The 17,936-nt window shown below is 33.7% G+C and overlaps 2 protein-coding genes across 2 annotated transcripts; both read left to right on the top strand.

Moving 5' to 3' along the window:
- Positions 1-1,901: 1,901 nt before the first annotated feature.
- LOC128200271 (uncharacterized) lies at positions 1,902-5,268 on the top strand. The gene is made up of 2 exons (XM_052893189.1): positions 1,902-2,147; positions 2,751-5,268. The coding sequence occupies exon 2, from the start codon at positions 3,589-3,591 to the stop codon at positions 5,266-5,268; it is 1,680 nt and encodes a 559-aa protein (XP_052749149.1). The 5' UTR covers positions 1,902-2,147; positions 2,751-3,588.
- Positions 5,269-5,583: 315 nt separating this feature from the next.
- Positions 5,584-8,747, top strand: LOC128200255 (uncharacterized). The gene has a single exon (XM_052893119.1). The coding sequence runs from the start codon at positions 5,646-5,648 to the stop codon at positions 8,478-8,480; it is 2,835 nt and encodes a 944-aa protein (XP_052749079.1). The 5' UTR covers positions 5,584-5,645; the 3' UTR covers positions 8,481-8,747.
- Positions 8,748-17,936: the final 9,189 nt, after the last annotated feature.

Raw genomic sequence — 17,936 nt, 5'->3', positions numbered from 1 at the left:
CAGCCACCTGTTTAACGGCAAACTTGGAAATGCATTTCTTGGTGATATCTGCCACCTACAGTATGAAGGAAAAGATTGAGAGAAAAAGACCGATATGTTGAAGGCAAGTAAAGTGAGAAAAAAAAATTAAGAGTTTATGGGGAAAAGGAAAATATAAATACATATAATTATGATGAATATAATATGTTTTTACAGGTCTCAAGTTATTACTATACCATTACAACCAAAAATTCAGTAGGGTTTGCATGATAAAAATACCGTTTAATAACGGTTATATTTTATTTTATACAGCTAAAGACCTGTTGGTAGGACCAACAGGTAATACAAGTTATTGAACAATTTTTAAGGGTGAGAGCTCCATCGAATAATGCTTGATTGCAGTCTGCAGATCCCAAACTAAAAAAATACTTTTAAATAATCCAAACATGGAATATGTTTGGATTATTTAAAAGTATTTTTTTAATTTATCGAGGAAATCACGTAAAGCTGTCATCTATCAAACCACGTCAAAGACTTTCATGTACAATTAAGACTGCTTAGAATATATTAACATGCGAGAGCGACACACTCACATGATTAGTAATATAATAAAGATTATCGACAAACTATTATCAATATTTAAAACTATTTCAAATTTTTCATATCAATACAATTTATAATATAGAGAGATAAAGCGCTGTGACAGACAGTCAAATAAACTCATATAAAGTCGGACAACCCATAAGGTGTGACAAAGTCGCACTATAAAGGCTTTCCCTTTGTTTTCTATCCTTTATACTCTACCATTCTGGTAGAAAGCCTGAAAACCCTTAATTCTTCGAGTCTTATAATAACAAGGCTTCCATCCTTTACTTGACTACATATTACGGAATTTCCGCCCCGCTACCCGCGCTGCAATCCGCTCGCAAACAGACCCAACGGTCCCTAGAATCTCACATCTTGTAATCTGCCAACCACCACATTAATTATTACGTACAGACATACAGAATTCGTAATTGGGTCGGCCTGTGCCCTGCAACAACCCAAACAGGTTTAGTTCGAATCCCGCGGCTTATTTACATGTTTTATTTTGCACTTAAAATTATATTACTAAATTTTATTCTATTAATTAGAAATATTTAGAAGACAATTAAAGATTAATTTATTAAAAAGCTGAACTCGCGACTTCGAATTCATAATAATAGGAATAAGGATAATTCGTAAAGCATTATCAGTCTTATCACAAAAAAGTTAAACTTACTATAGCTAGATACACGTATTAGACGCTCGCACAGATAGTTTTGACGCAGTCTGGCGAAAAAAGACAGCTTCGTTTTTACGTCGAATACGCGGGAGTAGCAACAGTATCCTGAACATGTTTGTTAATAAATTGGATAGTCCTCTCGTGAGAATGCTCGCCGAGAGGACTAGATCATTATTAGTAATTAAGTATTAACATAGTTTTTAAGTACACTTACTAACAAGAATGGATCCCAGTTATCTAAAAATAAATAAATAAAATAAAAAAAAAAATAAAAAAAATTAGACATGATTAGGTTTACTACAAAAGTTCGTCTAAAGATATTTTTACTTTAAATGAAAGTAAAATATGTATTATTAAAAGTAAAAAGTGTTTAAAGTAATCAATTTCATTATCTATAGATTCTATAGGATCTATGGATCTTTGGATCTATGAATCTATGGATTTTGGTGCATAAAATTATGAAGAAAAATTATTATACCTAATTACTTTACGTAGGGTTTTTCTGAACACTGTTTAGATTTCATTTATTTTATGGTATATGTTAATGACAATTTCGTAATTGCGTGCTCGGCCTGTTCGAGCAGGCGTTTCCTTTTTTATTATTGTCCTACCGTCCACTGTTGTATTTACGGCACGGTGCCATCTTGTTTTTCACTTGGATAGTTGTAACACCATTCAGAACATTATTGTTAACATTTATCTCTAATAAAAACGCACTTATCAACCAGAGTTTATTCTAAAATAAATTTCATTGTGTCCACGACGAGACATAAATTGGCGACCGTGACAGGACCGCATCAAAATATACGGTCTGGAATTATATATCTACCGAAATTCATCATTGGAAGAAGCAAGTCGACGATTATATCCACCTGGTCATCAACAAGAACAATATAGTTGTCGTGTACGTGCTATCCCTATTGTTAATCAGTAGCAGACCTCGTGATATTCAAGAAGCAAAAGTACAAAAAACTCATAGTAAGAGACTACTATATATCGCTGAGCAGTGACGCATCAAAAGCATCACCTCGCAACATATTTATTCAGATAAGTGTCCTAAATATTCCTAACTAATAATTTCTTATATTTATAAAACCTAAAGTACATAATATATATTAAATTTCAGTATTGTTCTGCTTGTGCAAAAATCTACCTACGATAAAAATATTAGAATAAAAATATACTCCCTCTTACTAGAATCTGAGTCGTATTGTATGTATATTGTTTTTCATTTATTTTGAACTATTATAAATTATCATAATTCAATCAATCGTTATATTGATGAGAAAAAGGGAAGGTTTTTTCAAGTTAATGTACATACGCATTATATTAATGTCAACTCCTACCCACCCTTAAACAGATTAGTTTTTCATTTATTTTACTTTTATTTATTTAAAATAACGAGTGTATATACTTGTATTATACACATTAAAAACATTATAGTTATGATAACGAAACGAACGTCATCACTTTACTCCAATTAAGACCCGTTGCCGACTATTTTCAGGTTGCTGCCTGTATCTATTGCTGTTCGACAGCTGATTATATTGCTATTGCTGTTATCATCACAGCCATCTGCCTGCACCTGGATATCGCCTGACGAGGAGCGTGAGCTTACCCATTTATTATATTTATAACTTTTTTCTAACATTTAACAAATTCAATTTGCAATCAGTGAAGGCTTCTTGTAATTCATTTGTAAGTTTCCTATCTTCACGATAAGTCCTTTACGGAGTTATCAGAAGCATTAGGATAGTAATAAGGTTAATATATTACGTAGTTTGTTATTTTATTATTATTTTTTTACACACTGCTTTGGGTTTATTATATTACACATATATTAATAATAGAAAATTAACTAAAATAATAATCAATAGCATTTTCTGTTTTTATGTAAATTGCATGGAGTCTACCTACATGTAATTTATATAAATATATTTTTGTACAAACATATACATTGTAAAAACTTAATTTAACCCTTTGTCTCAGGTATATAATTGCGTAGAATATTAACTAAATTTATTTAACTAATTTTTAATAAACAAAATGACTGATCCACGAGCTTCATCTACAAGTGTGTACAAAAATACTGATTATAAAGATCTAAGTATTAAACGCAGTTCTATTAAAGGACAAATTACTAAATTTAAGAATTATTTAGATAAGATTACAAGACAGCCTAAACTGACGAATATTGAAATAACCGAGTTATCATTAAAAATCACTAAATTTAAAAGCCTCTCAGCTAGATATGATGAATTGCAAACTCAAATAGAATTGGTAAATAATGAACATTTAGAATCTGAAATTGATGAGCGTGAACGCATTGAGCATGAGTTCATATCATGTTTAGCTACAGCAAAAAATGTTGTCGACGAGCAAAATCAAATAAAAGTGTAGAACATGATAAGACACGACGCGAATCTCTTTTTCAAGAAGCTCAATGCAGTCTCGATCATAATGAGTGTCGTGTTAAATTACCTCAAATCAATATTGAGAGGTACAACGGATCGGTTTTTCGTTGGCTTGAGTTCAGAGACACATATACTAGCTTAATTCATAATAATGAGCACATCCCACCAATACAAAAATTTCACTACTTAATTTCATATCTAGAAGGTGATGCTGCTCGTGTTATTTCTAATATTGAAGTGTCATCGTCTAACTATAACAGTGCATGGCAATTACTTTATGATCGTTATAACAACAAGCGTCTACTCATAAATCACCATTTAAAACCTTTATTTAATGTCCAACAAGCCACTCGCGAAACTGAAGATTCTTTGCGCTATTTAGTTGACCACATAACCAAAAATCTACGTGCTCTCTCTAGCTTAGGTCAACCAACAGACCATTGGGATACCATTATTATTTTTATTATTACATCTAAGCTTGATAATCGTACACTTCTGAAGTGGGAAGAGCAACGTAATATTATAGATGAATTACCAAATTTAGAACAATTCAAGAAATTTTTAATTGATCGAGCATTTGTTCTCGAATCTATGCGTCGCAATAGATCTGACACTAATAATTTATTATCAGGTAATTCATCAACTTATAAGCATAATAATAATAAACACGCAATCAATACAAAGTCATTTGCTACTACTAGTCAAAATAAAGTATGGCTATGTATTATTTGTAATCAGAATCACAAAATTTATGACTGTCCAATTTTTAAGTCTAAATCCATTAAAGATAAGTTAATTGAAGTTTCTAAATATAAATTATGTCCTAATTGTTTACGGCAAGGTCACCCTGTTAATGAATGTCGCATGGGTCCCTGTAAGCAATGCAAAAAACCTCACAATACTTTATTGCATTCAATTGACAATACAAAAGTCAATAATGCGCAAATACGTGAAGAAAATTCAATGGTTAATTTCTCTAAAGAAGTTAATCGACAAGTTCTTTTATCGACTGCTCTACTTGAAGTTTTGAATCCAATAACCAAAGAGGCAACCAAAGTGCGTGCCTTATTGGATTCAGGCAGTCAATCATCATTTATTACAAAAAAACTACATGAAAAATTATCACTAAATTCAACTCCTATTTCCATGAATGTTATTGGCATTGGCCATAATGCTACCAATAATATAACTGAAAGTTCTATGGTACAAATACAATCTCTAAATAATAAAAGTAAATTTAAATTAAATTGCTTCGTTCTTGATAGACTTACAGGAAGTTTACCACAATTTTGTGTAAATTTAAATTTACCCAAACAGATTATGTTAGCGGACCCAACATTTGACCAACCAGGTCCTATCGATATGTTGATAGGTGCTGACCTCTTTTGGGACATTATACTATCTGAGCAGACTTCCTTAGGTCCAAACAAACCAAAACTTCGTAATTCTGTATTTGGCTGGCTGATCGGCGGTCCCATAAATACATGTAAAAATAATGATATTCATTGTAATAATATAATTGTCAATGCACCTTTATCTAAAGAATCAAATGTTGACGCCCTTCTTACTAAATTCTGGGAACTAGAAGAGCTTCCTCAAAAACTATTTTAAATCCAATAGAATTAGCTTGCGAAAATCACTTTCGTACACATGCACATCGTCTTGAAACAGGTAGGTTTTCCGTAAGTTTGCCACTTCGAGACTCACCAAATTGCTTGGGTGATTCTTATACTCTTGCTAAAAAACGTTTCACTAATCTTGAGAAGCGTTTTCGAAGGAATCATTCTTTGAAAATGGAATATATTAAATTCATGACCGAGTATGAAAATTTGGGTCACCTTTCAGAATCTCCTATTAGATTGCCAAATCCATCATACTTTTTATGTCATCATGCGATTTTTAAAATAGAAAGTGAATGGACTAAAATAAGAGTTGTTTTTGATGGTTCCGCACCTTCGTCCTCTGGTTTCTCAGTTAACGATTTGCAGATGATTGGCCCAAATGTACAGGATTCTCTCTTCTCCATTTTAATTCGTGCCCGACAATATAAATATCTACTTACCGGTGATGTAGAAAAAATGTATCGACAGGTTGAAGTCAATCCGGATGACAGAAACCTGCAGTTAATATTATGGAGAGAAGACGAGTCTTTACCTATCAAAACAATGCAACTAAATACTGTCACTTACGGTACAGCAAGTGCCAGTTATTTAAGCACGAGATGCTTGTGGCAAGTTGGTGATGAGTGTACTGATGAATTAATAAAAACTATTATTCAAAAGGACTTTTATGTAGACGATCTAATTACGGGTTCAAATGACGAGATGGAATTACAATACATCCAAAATTCAGTGGCTACAGAATTGAATAAAGGATGTTTTAATTTACGTAAATACAAATCTAATTTACCCAATATTATTCAAAATTCTTCCAACATTGCTTCTCAGGGTAACCTGATTATTAGTGAATCCTCAAGTACTCTTGGTCTAGGGTGGAATCCTAATAGCGATACATTACATTTTCCTATAAATATACCAATTCCAAGCGAAACCATAACAAAAAGATTTATTATGTCTAATGCTTTTAAGATTTTCGATCCTTTGGGTCTGTTGAGTCCTTGTATAATGCAGCCAAAACTTATGCTTCAAAAGCTATGGCAGCTTAAAGTTGGTTGGGACGAACCCGTACCTGACAACATTGAGCAAGCCTGGCAGGATTTTGCCAATGGATTACCAGTTCTGTCCAATTTACAAATTCCTAGATTCGTTGCATGTGTTTCGCCAAAATTCATAGAAATTCACTCTTTCAGTGATGCGTCCCAAGTAGGTTACGGTGCATGTGTATACGTGAAAACTATAGATATCAACGGTGAAATTTTAGTTAAGTTACTTTGTTCAAAATCAAAAGTAGCTCCACTAAAACCTACTTCAATACCTCGCTTGGAGCTTTGTGCGGCACTTCTTGCTGCTCGACTATCCAAAGCAGTAATAGAGTCAATAAGGTATGTTCCTGACCGCATAATCCATTGGTGCGATTCCAGCATCGTATTGGGATGGTTAAAAGGAGATATATCTAAATTAAAAACATTTGTGGCTAATAGAATAGGTGAAATCCAAGAAAACACGCAGTCGTCTTCCTGGCGTTATGTTCCCACTGCAGAGAATCCTGCCGATTTAATTTCACGTGGTGTAAGTGCCGATCAGCTGTGTCATACAGACATGTGGTGGGAAGGACCCAAATTTCTGCAAAAGAAAGAAGACGAATGGCCAGTTTTAAAACATGATAATTTTAATAATTTACCTGAGCTTAAAGTGGTTGCTACGTCCGTCATTGTAAACAAATCAATAATAGAAATGGAACGGTTTTCAAATCTTAATAGACTGCAAAGATCGGTCGCTTATGTCAATCGCTTTATATACAATATAAAAAACCCCAATATCAAAATATCAGGCCCATTAACTGTTGAAGAGTTGAACAAATCTTTTAACTTTTTATGCACTATATCCCAACAAGAAAGTTTTCCCATTGAACTTAAAGCGTTATCAAATGAAAAATTTTTGAATACGAAATCAAAAATATTATCATTGTCACCGTTTCTTGATAACGATAACTTAATACGAGTGGGTGGGCGTATAGACGCTTCAACCTATCCATATAATAAAAGACATCCAGTTTTATTAGATTCGTCTCATTATTTATGCAAATTGATATTTAGAGCAGAGCACATTCGCAACATGCACGCTGGCCCACAACTGCTTCTAGCCACAGTCAGACAAACTGTTTGGCCCATTAAGGGTAGGTTATTAGCACGAGCAACTGTACGTAAATGTGTACGTTGCCGACGAGTTTTAGGAAAGACGTTATTGCCAAAAATGGGTGATCTACCCTCACAAAGAATTACGCCAGATTTTCCTTTTACATCTGTTGGTATTGACATGGCTGGACCCTTTATTACATTAAATCGAAAGGGACGAGGAGCTAAATTATCTAAGTCTTATTTATGTTTATTTGTATGTCTCCGGTACAAATGCGTTCATTTGGAGGCTGTAAGCGACCTCACTAAGGATGCTTTTATTATGACCTTACGTCGGTTTATATGTCGTCGCGGCAAGCCAGCGGAAATATTTTCCGATAACGGTCGTAATTTTGTTGGAGCCGCTAAAGAACTTAATGGTTTTCTAAAGACTAATAATGAAACATTATCTGAGTTTGCAGTTCAGGAAGGCATTAAATTTATTTTTACTCCTTCTTACGCTCCTCATTTTGGTGGTATTTGGGAAGCAGGAATCAAATCTTCCAAACACCTTATACGTCGTGTAATGGGCAATTCTCATTTAACCTTCGAGGAACTTTCGACTCTTTTTGCACAAGTGGAATCTATATTGAATAGTCGTCCATTGTGTCCCTTATCCTCTTCCCCAGACGACTTCCTATTCCTTTCCCCAGGGCACTTTCTGATTGGAAAACCGCTGAATGCTTTGCCATCCCCTTGTCTAGAAGACTATAAGGAAAGTTGCTTGCGTCGCCATGCACCTCTTGAGCAAATAAGACAGCATTTTTGGCGAAGATGGCAACAAGAATACATCTCTGAATTACAAGTACGGACCAAATGGAAACTTGATACAGCCAAAGTAAAGATTGGAGATTTGGTCTTGCTGCGTGAAGATACTCTTCCTCCGTTATGCTGGCGTACTGGTCGAGTAACAAAATTATATCCAGGACCTGATGGAATCTCTCGTGTCGCAGATGTAAATACAAAGACAGGATGTTACCGGCGACCTCTTGTTCGCCTCTGCCCTCTTCTTGCTGATGAAGACTATTAACGATGGAGACGATTGAAGAGCGAGTCTTCAACGGGGGGAGTTTATGTTAATGACAATTTCGTAATTGCGTGCTCGGCCTGTTCGAGCAGGCGTTTCCTTTTTTATTATTGTCCTACCGTCCACTGTTGTATTTACGGCACGGTGCCATCTTGTTTTCACTTGGATAGTTGTAACACCATTCAGAACATTATTGTTAACATTTATCTCTAATAAAAACGCACTTATCAACCAGAGTTTATTCTAAAATAAATTTCATTGTGTCCACGACGAGACAGTATATAATGTTAACCATCTAGGAGACAGTTTTTTATGCATGACTAGCTTTTTACCCGCTGCTTTATATGCGCGGATATCAGCAGAAAATCCAATGAAATAGATATTAAAATAAAATTTACACCAGTTTTTAAATTAGCCCTTAAGGGACATAATAATGAAAACCATATTTAATTTGGTGCAGTAATTATTGTGTGAAGTGGACAAACTAACAGACATTAAAAACAGAATGCGATGGTACTTCACCGGCAAAGACTTCTTCTGTATAAAGCACAAGTAGGGTCGTGTGTGGAGTACTGCTAGTATTTCTGGGATGACTTCGCTCAGTACCTCCTACACGCTTTCGATATTCAACCAGAGGGAGACTTTGTACAAAAGTCGTTTGCTTAGGTACCTCTGTCCCATTCGTGTTTCAACCGTAAAGCAGTTGTGTTCGCATGGCTGTGTTTCAGTTTGAAGGGTGGGATATGGCGTGAATTTACAGGGTACAGAGGAATAACATCTGAGTCCTCAGGAATGACAACGCATGGGGGGTATCATGGGCGAAACAGTACACTCTGTTATGTCCATGGTACTGCTCATGTCTATAGGCGACGGTTACCACTTTCCATCAGGTGGGCCGTCAGCTTGTATGCCACTCTAAGTTGTATAAAAAAAATGTACGTATGTAATTTTCTCAAATCCTCTGATCCATTCATAATAGTTACGTCTCCCACAGTCTTTCAACTAGCAGATTCACATACAACTTAGTATTTTTTTTTTTGTGCAAGCTATACTAATGTTTATTCCGTGTAGTCCCAGCATGGAATAGGCTACCCCTTTCTTTCCTGTGGGTGTCGTAAGAGGCGACATAGGAAACTTATGGTCGAGGAATGAGCAGCAGCGTCCTTCTTAAAACATCACCAAAAACCTAATTGCGGCTGCCAGGTCCACCTGCTCAGCGTGGCAACTACTGGTAACAGGATGAAGCTTATGTTCTGCAGTGGACAGTACTGGCTGATATCATCCTCGTCATCACATATATGATATTTTCACCAATTTTGAACTAATAATTTAAGTACTTTCATAATCGTCTCTTACCAGATCCCGACTATTTTTTTTTATAAAAAATATTTAACTGCGATATCATATCTTATAATGTCTGTCATATCTGATTGTCAAACAAAATTAAGCACTCTCTGATCCGTAAACGAATCTCTATTATACTTAACCTTTAAAATTTCAATTAAAAACGTCACAAGCCATCATCCCATATCAAACGAGAGGGCCCCAAGTGGCTTAATTAACGGATACGGTCAAAATCCTTTAATATTACAAAAGAACAAAGTGAATATTGAGACTGAAACTATGATTAAAAGAGAATAAATTAATCCGTGCTATAACTTAAAATAAGTGCCTAGGTACATGTTGAAATAAAAATTTAACAGACGTATTTCCTTGACAACAACAGCAACTTTATGATCACACACGCGCACACACGCGCACGTAGACCACAGAACATTCGTTTGCTTTACGAAACCTTAGTATGCCCTTTTTGAAAAACCCCATACTGTAGTCTTAAAGAAAACAAAAAAAAAGAACTTTCTGGATAAGGCAGTGAGTCTATATTTATATCTAATATAGTTTGTAACAATTCCAACGGATCCTATGAAAACTAACACTAGTTTTCCTTCAAAACCGCGTCTAGTATACAGTGACAGATGTCGTAACAACGACGCTCTTGTTATGTAACAAGCTGAATCAAACTCTCTGGCGCTAACTACTCTGGGGGCTGCCAGTTGTGACAGATAACCAAGACGAATCGTTCTACTTTACATGGAGACGTGAATACTGAGGGACACACAGTGGTGCCGATTCTGTGGCGCTATTTCTCTAAACCTATCTTTTACTTAATATTTTAATTTGATAATATAGCCAATTTACTGTTTTATGAAAGGTCGTAAACTAAATTTATAATAATTTTGTCTTAAGGTGGTTGGTCACTAAACAAAATTGTACACAAAATACTAGATGGCGTTAGAATCGAGATTTCTTGTCTATTATTTTGTAATTAAAGATAATTTGAAGTAAAGTTTCTAGTTGGCGAGTGATTTTATTTATTTTTTACTGATAAAATTTAAGATATTTTTTGTCTTTATTCTCTTCTATTTTAAAACTTCATGTAAAAATCACATACTAACAAGAAACATTGCAATTGTGTGGGTTATAATACATTCGTGAAAAGATCGCATAGATACTATTTCTTCACATTCATACATATTAATAAAAACTACTCGCCTATTTATAAATTTTACTTTAAATTACTTAAATTACAAAATAATCCACAAAAACCGCAAGTCTTGGTTCCAGGGCTATATAGTATTTCTATATCTAAGTTTATTTAATGACCAACTATTAAATCTTCAGAAATATAGTTTACATTAGTCCTTAGATTAAAAATTTTAATATTATATTCACTTGAAATTATTATTTTAGAATGAAATTTAGAGAAATGCCTCAGACCCTCAACTCCAGCCTATGCAGGTGACTATCGCAATATCTCTACTAATAAATATAAAAATAAGTTTGTTTATTAGCACTTAGCGCCATAATGATCTAATTAATCACTATGGATTTAGGTATATACCTACTTTATAGGATAGAGAAGGACATAGGCTACTTTTTATCGCTGTCAGTGAACATATCCCTGATGCATATTCTGGATTTTTTTTATGTAAAATGAAAGTTATACCTCCACCTCCGTACACTGCATTTAAGCAGCCATATCCCACTCTTCTAACCAAAACAAAGCCATGCAAGTATACTTCTGGTATTTATATGAATGCTAACATTTACCCGCGAGTTCATCCGTGTGACCAGGATAAGTTCACTGATTGGCATAAATATAATATAGTATGTATAAACAAAATTTAATAGTGATTGGTTAAGCCGTTAAAGTTTTTTTTTTTTTTATATTACTTAGAATGGCAAACAAGGTGCACCTAACAGAGTATACTGTTTCGCCCATGATACCCCCCATGCGTTGCCATTCCTGAAGACTCAGGTGTTATTCCTCTGTATCCAGTAAATTCACGCCATATCCCACCCTTCAAACCGAAACACAGCCATGCAAACACAACTGCTTCACGGTTGAAATACGTGGTAAAAATAAAATTAGTATCAACTAATTATTATGTATTAATTTGTATATTTAAATATAATATAAATAGGTATTTGTGAATAAAATCGACCGTGTGTCACATTACAAAACATGAATGAAACTCACGATCCTATTCGGCACGTTATTGCAAATGAATAAGATTGAAATTTGCATATTTACATCATTAGTGTAACATTTCAAGGCAGGCAGAGATAGACGGAGTCCTGTCAAGCACAGCGGTAATAAATTGAGGATAGACTTGTATTAAAAAATATTAGCCACACCACTGTAATTGTGAATTGAAGTGACTTCATTCACAGCAAGTAATTAAGATAACAGCAAGTAATTAGTACTAAACAAGAAGTATTCGCCTATTAATACAAAGTATTAGTTCTTGTGTGTTTGAAGGAACTGGCTTACAAGGCACAGGTTACCCTGATTTGTAAGCTAGGGCAAAAAATATGTAACAGTGCAACCCTGCATTTGTTAATAAAGTTTTATTATTATTATTATTAAAAAGAACGAGGTTCTCAATCCGGTTATATGTCGATTTGAATATTTTTTTTATTTGACAATAGACAAACTTACAGTAGACAAATTTTATCAAAATCGGTTCAGTAGTTTAGTATTTAAATTAAAATTTTGCCACTATTGGAGTCGTTTTTGTGGAAGTTAATTTTATTATTAAAATAATACAGCCCATATTTCTCGCTGATACTGTAGCATTCTACATGTGAAAGAATTTTTAAAATCAGTTAAGTACTTTTCGAGTTTATTTATTACAAATAAAAAAATAATTCTTTCCTCTTTTTAGTTCAGATTTCAAAAGAGAGAGAAGAGTTTCTCAATTTGTTTCTATTTTGAATGCAATATTATGAAAATGTTACATTTTGAAGCGACTTTCGACAGAGAATTGATTTCGTTGTCAATCCTTTAACAATTTTATCGACGATTGAAATTGTAGTTTTTACGGTGGAAAATCTTAAATTATTCTTACTATTCGAATCATATTTATATTGAGTATATATCCAATCGATTTATACATTGAGTATATACCCTATTGATTGAAAAAAGAATGATGATAATCGATTCAAAGTTGAAGAAAACACCACTTACGCATAAAAAAATACCATAAAATATCTTTTGATGTTGCTTAAAAATCAAATCGTTACGAGGTAACAACCCAAAATATCTATCCGAGACAATTTAAAAAGGTCCTTTTATTCTTCCAAAGGAAATTGGACCCAAGGTCCCGAATACGTAACGTGCATTTCCGCTGCGTTACAGAAGTCATCGGAACTGACAACCACAATGTATAGAATAAGAGAAAATAAAAACCGGTCAGTGTGAGATAAATCATCCGAAACGCAAAATGACCCAGCGGCACCCTGTCAATCACAGAAACCATTCTGAGCGAATAAATTCTGGGTTTTCTACCTAAATGGAGAAATGGTGGTCTAAAACATTCGCGATAGCGATTAGATTTCAAATAAAAAGTAATATTTAAAAAAAAAAAAGTTTAATCAATTCGAAACATAGCATTAAATTTATTAATATTATGGAATCATCCAATATTTTTTTTTTACGTTTATTAAATTTTCTAACTACTTTTGTAATATTTTGGAGAGAACTATAAAGAGTATTTGTATCTTCATTTAAGTTTTGAGAGATGATTAAACAATCATTCAATATTTAATGCAATTTGTTTATTTATTATAGTATGAAATGTGACCACACCATCCTAAGGGAATATGGTTCATGAATGCGATCAACTAAAAAGAGAATCTTCTACTCTCAATAGTCGACCACACTATACCAACTTGGTAAGTGTTTTATCACGTTATGTTTAAAAGATCCGGGGTTATAAGTTGTTTATTAAAATAAACAATAGTTATTTAATGAAATAAAAAAATATAAAGTGTTTTCATTGAATTTTTTTTAAATTTAAATACTACAACTTTTTAAAAACCGATATAATAAACTTAGGCAATTAATAAACCCTTTTGCAAATCGCAATTAAAATTATTACTTAATTATGACTGCAATTTGCAATAACAGATACAATAGATTATAATATAATATTTACAAATAAATTATTAATATCAATATAACCTTTGTATATAATAAAATATAAATAAATAAATAATGTTAATTTTTAATGAAACCGCCAGGCGTATCATATTTGGACCAAAAATGTAAGCAGGAAACTCAAATAGAAGATAGCCGAGATATTATCAGTGTGGCGCCATGTAGGTAGGCAATTTTGGCGAGATTGGAAAATGATATCTAATAAGTTGTATGATTGAATTATATTATTTTGGTATATACTAAATTCCAAACTCTGTGTACTTGTAATTGAAGATTCTTTTTTCAAGATTCAATATTTTTATTTGTGAAACATGTGTATAAATAAATACAGATGTTAACAATATAATTTTGATCGACATGTTCATCTTATATGGCATCCAAATATATATAGCTACACACAAGTATCATTTAATAATAAAATGGTATCAATTCTACTTTATTTCTTTATTTTAACACACTAATCTCTGGAACTACCAGCTGGATTTGAAAAATACTTTTTGCATTACTGATAGACAAGTTCTTATATAAGGTGTAAGCAATTCAGCATTATGATACGACCACAAGCAAAGTTACTAGATACAGGTAATTTAATAAAGTATTATGGAGTCTTATTAACAAGTACTTTGGGATCAAAAAACTTTCTTTTATGCAACTTAGAATGGCAAACAAGCTGACGGCCCACCTGATGGAAAGTGGTAACTGTCACCTATAAACATGAGCAGTACCATGAACATAACGGAGTATATGAGTTTCGCTCATGATACTACCCAAGCGGGCTATTTCTGAGGACTTAGGTATTATTCCTCTGTATCCTGTAAATTCACTGCCATATCCCACCCTTCAAACCGAAACACAGCCATGCAAACACAACTGCTTCACGGTAGAAACACGAATGGGACAGAGGTGTCCAAGCAAACGACTTTTGTATAAAGTCTCCCTCTGGTGAAAACTTTACATAGTAAGCTTGTAAGGAGATATTCTATCTAGATGTGAATTATCTAGAATCTGATTTAATATATATACTTTTTAATGGCTATTAATGAACATTACATTTCAAAATAAAATCAAATTAAAACCTTAAAACATCACGACAGACTCTTAACAGAATTTGTGTCCAATACGGACTCGGGTGGTTATTTTTGTATACTCTGTCTTGTTTTACATAATTCCAATTTGGCTTATTAAATCTTTGTTCCGCTCTAATGTAATCGGAACCAGAGCAAAAAGGTCACGTAATATATTCATGTTTTGCATAACAATAGCTGCCACCATACAGTACTAAGTTTGAAGCTGTTAGCGTAATAAGCTAGGCTGCTTAATTGGAGCGAATAAACCCAGAATTAAGTAGTTTATCTTGTTTTCTAATTACAATAGTAAATTTATCATGAAGAGTGCTCTGAGGAATTGTTCGGATTGATACCTGCTGCTGATTCTCATCCCCGACGACCCACCATAAACTACAGTTTCATCCCAACCATCTGGACGAGTGACGGTCTTCCACAGTGCGTTTTTCAAGGTACTTTCTTCCACGTACAACCACTTTTTGGAATCAACTTCCAACAGCAGTATTTCCGAACCGATACATCATAACCTTCAAGAAAAGAGCATATTCCATTTTAAAAGGCCGGCAGCACACTTGCTATGCCGCTGATGTTGTGGGTGATCATGGGCGGCGGTGGTCACTTACCATCAGGTGAACCGCATGCTCGTTTGCCCCCTGCGTTGTAAAAAAATACTCTGTTTGGAAAAAAATACGCTATCTCTAATCGCTGTCGCTCATCAATTACACCAACATTTAACGATATTGTCAAGTGCGAAAAAAAAACGTTATAAGACTAAGTGGAGAATACACCAAGCATCTTCCAGTTCAGCTATTCTAATTCTTGTTTGTTAATGTATCTATGCATTTTAAATTAATTTAAGGCTTTCCTCTTGGGGTATAATAAAAATTAATTAAAGACGTGTTCCATGGTTTTAATGGTGTTTTTACTTCTTTGAAAGGGGCCTCTTGAAAAGAAGGAAAACTCCCTTGAGGAGAAATTGAATATTTGTGGTAGGCTCTAAAACGATTTATATTTGGGGTGTTTATATATATTCACGCCAAGCTTCTTAAAAGAGATAAGTATAAGGATTATATTAGATTCATAAGCAGAATTTTGCTTCGCAAAAAAAACAATGGTATTATACGTGCTAAAATTAACATGAAACCAATAGAATAACATAAATATTACTAATACTTGTACTATGAATTCTAATGTTTGTATAGATACGAGAATTTATTACTATTAATATATTAATAATAATAATATATATTATATAATATTTTTTATTTAATGACAATTAAACGACTGGAAAGGTTTAAAGATACTTAATATACCAAAGATCGTGAGCAAAACCGCAGAAAACAACTGTAAAATTTAGAAACAAATTGAGAACATCTCTTAAAATCCGCTTTTAAAAATAGCCTTGACTTTTAGCCCTGCAGCAGAAAGTCGACGCATAGGATGTCAACGACTCATGTTATATTCATGGATGGTCCATCTTACGTTTGATGTTTTAAACAACAGTTAGAAATCTTAAAGCAGCATCTGGATGATATCAAATTTAAAATTCATTCATTTATTTAATACAACATATTTTATATTTTTTATACCACAAAGATGGCAAACAATCATACAGCCCATCTGATGATAAACGGTCACTGTAGCCTATGGACGCCTGCAATACTAGGAGTGTCACGTGCGCGTTACCGAAACTGAAAAAAATTAAAGAGCCTCATACTGTAGTCTCTAAGGAAAACCTCAGCAGGATGCTAATTTCACAGCCTGAGCGTTCATGGAAGAAAATTTCTCTGAAACCGCACTCTACGTGACCATTTACGTACAAGCGTATGGGGATGAAATCCCTTTCGATGGCAAGCGATGCGATAATAAAAGGTGGCTCTAGGCATCATTTCAAACAATTCCTCAGAACATATATTACAGGTTAGACTATAAATCATAACATAATCCAAGAAAATTTATTCGCGCACTATGATTGTTGATTATTGATAAAATATAAATACTAAATATGTCAAATACCTCAAGAGTTTTCTATACCATATTATTGTTTATTTGTAAATTAGCATGCTGTGTTTCCTTTAAAATGATTGTACACTAAGTATAAATAGACAGTAATTTTAATATTAAATCTTATCAGTGTAACAACTGCTAGGAGACCATATAAAGATAAAATAAAAATAAAAAATAAATTATAGATGATTGAGATCTACATGTTTCCACACCTGATGCAGAAATACATATTGTAATTATCATAGTCCACCAGACAGAGCGACGATCGCAAATGCATTGCAGGAAGTCAGTCGATGCAGGTGGCTCAGAACCGTTCTTTATGGCAGTTTATGAAAGAGGCCTATGTTCAACAGTGGATAGATAATGACTGAGATGATGACGATGAAGTACATCAGATAGACAAATGTAGAATGACACTCGTAAGATTGTTATCGTTATTAAAATATTTATTTATGTTAAAAAAATATTTCCCAAAGAGGGTTGACGTCAGGCAGGCGGCCGGTCGTAAAACTATAAGCCAAATCTTTTTGTAATATAGATAAAAATATATTACACCGACCTCAAATAATAATTGGGATAAGGGTAGGAAGATGATGATGATTTAGGTTTACCAGAGGGAGACTTTGTACAAAAGTCGATTGCTTGAGTACCTCTGTCCCATTCGTGTTTCTATCGTGAAGCAGTTGTGTTTGCATGGCTGTATTTCGGTTTGAAGGGTGGGATATGGCGTGAATTTACAGGGTACAGAGGAATAACACCTGAGTCCTCAGGAATGGCAACGCATGAGGGGTATCATGAGCGAAACAGTATACTATGTTATATGGTACTGCTCATGTCTATAGGCAGCGATTACCACTTTCCATCAAGTGAGCCGTCAGCTTGTTT

Source organism: Galleria mellonella, unplaced genomic scaffold (assembly GCF_026898425.1).
Source record: "Galleria mellonella isolate WM207_F2 unplaced genomic scaffold, CSIRO_AGI_GalMel_v1 utg172, whole genome shotgun sequence".
Lineage (NCBI taxonomy): Eukaryota > Metazoa > Arthropoda > Insecta > Lepidoptera > Pyralidae > Galleria > Galleria mellonella.
The sequence above is the reverse complement of the archived record's forward strand: the minus strand, read 5'-3'. Positions and strand labels throughout refer to the sequence as shown.